At 37.5% G+C, this 5,005-nt stretch overlaps 1 protein-coding gene across 2 annotated transcripts; it reads right to left on the bottom strand.

Annotated features, from left to right (window-relative positions):
- Window positions 1-903: 903 nt before the first annotated feature.
- LOC140759395 (pentatricopeptide repeat-containing protein At2g13600-like) lies at window positions 904-3,763 on the bottom strand. 2 transcript variants are annotated; one of them, XM_073095946.1, is made up of 2 exons: window positions 1,654-3,763; window positions 904-1,223 (listed from the first exon to the last, which is right to left on the bottom strand). In XM_073095946.1, exon 1 carries the CDS (start codon window positions 3,490-3,492, stop codon window positions 1,660-1,662), a length of 1,833 nt encoding a protein of 610 aa, XP_072952047.1. In that variant the 5' UTR covers window positions 3,493-3,763; the 3' UTR covers window positions 904-1,223; window positions 1,654-1,659. The 2 variants fall into 2 exon arrangements, with proteins under 2 accessions (XP_072952047.1, XP_072952049.1); XM_073095948.1 differs by lacking the exon at window positions 904-1,223 and adding an exon at window positions 1,518-1,567.
- Window positions 3,764-5,005: the final 1,242 nt, after the last annotated feature.

Raw genomic sequence — 5,005 nt, 5'->3', positions numbered from 1 at the left:
ATTAATGGATTCTAAATTAGTTTTATTTGTAGACCCGACCCGCTTAACCTAAATAATTCAAAAACGTATCCCGTCATAACTGGCCCCCTCCCATATACCCACCGTATTGGATACGTATCAGGGCCGTATCGGGCCGTATTGGTATCCAATATGTTTCTGATACCAGTACGAAAGCCTAAATAAAGTATCTGTGCTTCATAGTGATAGAAGCATCAGATGCGGAAGAATTTTTATCATCAGGGAGGAGTGCTTGTTACTCAAGCTATTAATAGTAGCACTCCTTCCACTTCTCTAGATGAGCAATTGATCCAGTCAGATGAGAAAACAAAGGATGATGATGATATTGAGCTAGATCTTGATGATGATTCAGATGATAATTTATTAGCAAATGAAGCTCCATCCGAAAATTGTGACGAAGACTAGAATTCTAACTTTAAATGTGGACTTATTATAAATGTAATTCTTATGATGATTGTGAACTTGTTATGAATGTGATCTTATGATGATTATAAACTTGTTAGATGTTTGGATGTGATGATTGATTTATTATGAATTTGATAATTTTGAATCTTTGATCATGTTATTTGTTTTAGATACTTGGTTATGAACTTGTGATTCTTGGGAACTTGTTATGAATTTGATAAATTTTAATCTTTGATCATGTTATTTGTTTTAGATATTTAGTTGTGATATTTGTGAACTTGTTATAGTTGTGAATTATGAGATGTGATTATGTTATTTGATATTGTGGCATAGTGCATCATTACAAATTATATATATATATATATTATATTAAATTAATATTAAAAATTATAGATATATTATATATAAATTTTTTTATTTTTTTTAATATAAAAATGCTAAACTGCATTGTCACCCGCTTTTTGCCTTGGCACTAGGCGATGGGGTGACTACCCGCCATCCGTGGCACCTTTCAAAATATTGCCTAACCTTTCCACTTGCCATTCTTATGAATCTTATCATCTCCGTTCGTGAGGTTGTCATCATCAGCATTCATCCACATCTCCGTTCGTGAGGTTGTCATGACGTTCATCCACAGTCATCATCACCATTCTTCATCTATCACTAACATTGCCTTTTCATGATCGTGCTCCTCACTCTCTCTTTTGATTGCTGTTAGCCCATGACCACTCTTTTTGAATTCTTCATGATCATCATAAAACAAGAGTGTGGCTGTTACCACCTTGCACATTCCCTGTCAACTGCAAAGAACTTGGTGTGTGAAAAGGAAGGGCATCCTCCTCTTATGCATATGCACTTAAATTTCAGGAAGATAAGTTTTATGTTTTGATTTATGAATTAACATCTTGACTTACATGAAGGGAAAATATCACCAGGTTTAACTTGAAAGCTTGTCTCTATCACATCCTATGCTGCATGTTTGAGCATTCGTGACAATATTGAATAGTTTTTTTTCTTCTTAACAGCAGCTAGTAAAATCAAATTGAAATACTAAAGAATTTACAAGAAGTTCACTATGGAGGCATTTCATCAAGCGGTTAACCTGGATTATCCATGCAACTAGCCAGCTGAGCACAACATGAAACTGAAAAAAAAAAAGTTGTCCAGGATCTATTGCATGATTATAAATGACGAAATGCACTTTCATATGATAAATTACAACATACTTACAAAGGATCACAAAGTGGAAGAGTATTTCGTCTTTAACCAGCTAGACCCTTGTCTCCTTACAATACACCTTTCATTTTTCTCCATTTGTACCTTCATAGCAATATCCAATCTTCCGATTTCAGAATAAACATTTGAAAGCAATTTACAGAATCCGCTTCCCTTTTCTTGAAGCTGAAGCAAATGTTTTGCAGCTAATTCTGCATCATTAACACTTCCATGAATCCTGCAAGCACCTAGTATGGCACCCCAAATGTTAGCCTTAGGCTCCACAGACATCATTTTGATAATATTCTTTGCCTCTTTTATATGCCCAGATCGAGCTAGCAGATCTACAAGACATCCATAATTTTCTTCTGTCGGTATGATACAAAATTCTTGAGTCATCACTTTAAAATATTTAAGCCCTTCCTCCACAAGACCCGAATGACTACATGCAGATATGAGTGCCACAAAAGTGATATGATCTGGCTCAACTTTTCCTTCTTCAATCATTTTTTCGAACACTTTGATTGCTCCAAAGCCATTTCCTTGCATGCCGTAACCATTGATCATCATTGTCCATGATACAACACTTCTATTAGGCATTCTATCGAATTGATATGTTGCCAAATTGCTCTTTCCACACTTGAAATACATGTCTAAAAGTCCATTCCCCACAAGAGTATCTTTGTCTAACTCATTCTTCAGAGCATAGCAATGGAGTTCACTTCCATAGAGCAAAGACACAGATTTTCCACATATTGGAAGAACAATCGCAAAGGTTACAGTGTTAAATAGTACTCTGTTGCTGATATGCTGACCCATGTATCTGATCATACCCAAAGCATCATCGAAACGATCATTTGCAACATGTTCTGATATTATGGCATTCCACATTGGCGTTGGACTAAAACCTGAAAGGCTTCCATCACATTTCAGAACGTGGTAAGCATACACCAACGACCCACACTTGCAATACATACTTATAAGAGCAGTTGATAGAAACATATCCTGCTCCAGGAGCTCCCTTCTAAGTACAGCACCATGCAATTCCTTCCCATATAACAAACTGGGAATGCAAGAGCATGCAGTGATCAATGTGGTTAGCGTCACATTGTTAGGCACCGCACCGCTAGCAACCATCTCCTTAAAGATACCCAAAGCAATCAAAGGATGCTTGTTCTGTACATTGTTTGCAATGAGGGAAGACCAAGCCACTACACTCTTTACAAGCAAGGAGTCAAAGGCCTTCCTAGCTAGTCCCATTAAGCCGCACCTACCATACATGTCGACAAGTGCGGCTCCAACGAATGTGTCGTTGTCTGCGAACATGGTGACTTTCAAGGTATATGCATGGACTTGCTGCCCAAAATTTAGATCTCGTAACCGGCCACATGCAGAAAGAATAGTGGCAATAGTGTTGGAAGTAGTCAGCACACAGGTGACCTCCCTTCTCATTTTCCGGAAGGTCTGCAAGGAATCCTGTGGGCACCCATTCTGCGAGAACCCGGCAATCACGGCAGACCAAGTTACAGCATTAGGGGATGGCATCAGATGAAAGAGCTGGCAAGCAGAACTGCAGTCGCCCGAGCGGAAGAAGCTTGATATAGCCATGTTCCAAAGGACGGTGTTGCCTTCGACCATTTCGTCAAGCACCTTGCGGGTATCATGCAAACACCCATGTAGCGAATACATAGAGATGAGGGAGGCCCGCACTGTGGGGTCATAAAGAAAGCCAGTTCTTGTAGCAACAGCATGGATTGTGTGGCCGAGTCGGAGATTTGGGCATGATGTGAGGATGGATATAAGAGAAGCACTCATAAGATGTGACATTACTATCCTCGAAGGAGATTTGGGCATTTGTTATTGGCATCTTTGCGAACGACTTGAGCTACTACTCTCGCCATAAGCTGATGCTATCAGAACATCAATTGCCGAAGCTGCGATGGATTCCCAGTCCCGCCTGTCTTCTCCGTACTCCTTGTCAGTTGTAACACGATGATTAAAAATTTTAAAACGAAAAGGCGCGCGCACCGAGTGAGAGTTGATGCATCTAAATCCCTCTTCCCCTCCTTCCTTACGGTTGGCATCGACCAGAGATCACCAGAATCAAGCACGATCCGGGGGGAGGTCGTAGTTTTGTCGCCAACAAAAGTGTTATATTATTGTTAGGAAAATTATATTTAAACGCTTTGGTTAAGTCACGACACTATAATTTTATTTGTGTCATATTTATCCTTTATGGTTATATATAAACTAAAATCATTATTTTTTTTATTATATTTAACCAAATAACATGTCAAATTTAAAAATATATATTAGATACAATATTGTAGAGAATTAAATAAACGTTTTAACACATATAAAATAATATCAGTTATATTTCAGATATCAAAAATATGATAAAATTATATATATGTTTAATATATTTATCATATCTTTATCATTTGACATATGATAAGTATTAGTTTAGATGCTTTTGAAAGCTTATCAATTATAAATAATTTTGTATTTAACAAGTATTTTTAAATTCGACAAGTGGTTTAGTGAAATAAAAGAATATAGAGAGTGGAGTAAGTTTGGCCTAACCATAGAGGAGTAAAATATAATTTTCTCCTATTATTCTTATTATTATTAGTATTATTTATAAAATTAGTTCAATTCAAAATAAGTATCATTTAGGCCTTTTGGTGCTATAAATGGGGCATGACTACGATCCTCGTACCCCCCTATAGTGAGCTTTATAAGGATAGAGTAGGGGTAGCAAAATTAACCTGACCAGATAATCTAACACAATAACTATATTTTAATTAGGTTTGAGTTTAGTCTAATTAGGATCGGATCGTAAACAGGTCAATCTGTCTAACCCGTTTAATAATCGAGTCATGTTTGAGTTTATACTATTGACCTGTTTAAATATACAGGTCGGATCGAATCAATAGCTAACCTGATAATATATATACTAATATCTAACATTCTAACTTATCGTAACTCTTACTCACTCTCATTCTCCAGTTTTCATCAACTGAGGCCTCCCACAATCTCACTCCCTTTTTCATCAACCCTCGTCGTCGTCGGATCTCCTCCCACTCTCATCGTCATCGATCTCCTCCCATCCCTCGTCGTTGTCCGAATGAGGTAGGACTTGCAAATACAATGTAGTTTCATATTGCTTTTAGCTACTATGACAAAAGAGAAGCAGGGCCCAGCTCTCTTCTTATTCATGCCCTAGTTCTTGTTTTGATTTCTTGGATGTTGTTGCAGAGCAAGCTGATGGCGACATTGGGAGAGGCAAACACCATTTTGGAATCGTATCGGGAATCTTTGTTGGTGCTTTTTCCATTTGTTTGCCTTGATTTGGCATGAAGCAATG

This window comes from Typha angustifolia, chromosome 4 (assembly GCF_048772165.1).
Source record: "Typha angustifolia cultivar Huaian chromosome 4, ASM4877216v1, whole genome shotgun sequence".
In the NCBI taxonomy this organism is placed as follows: domain Eukaryota; kingdom Viridiplantae; phylum Streptophyta; class Magnoliopsida; order Poales; family Typhaceae; genus Typha; species Typha angustifolia.
This window is presented reverse-complemented; position numbering and strand designations above follow the sequence as displayed.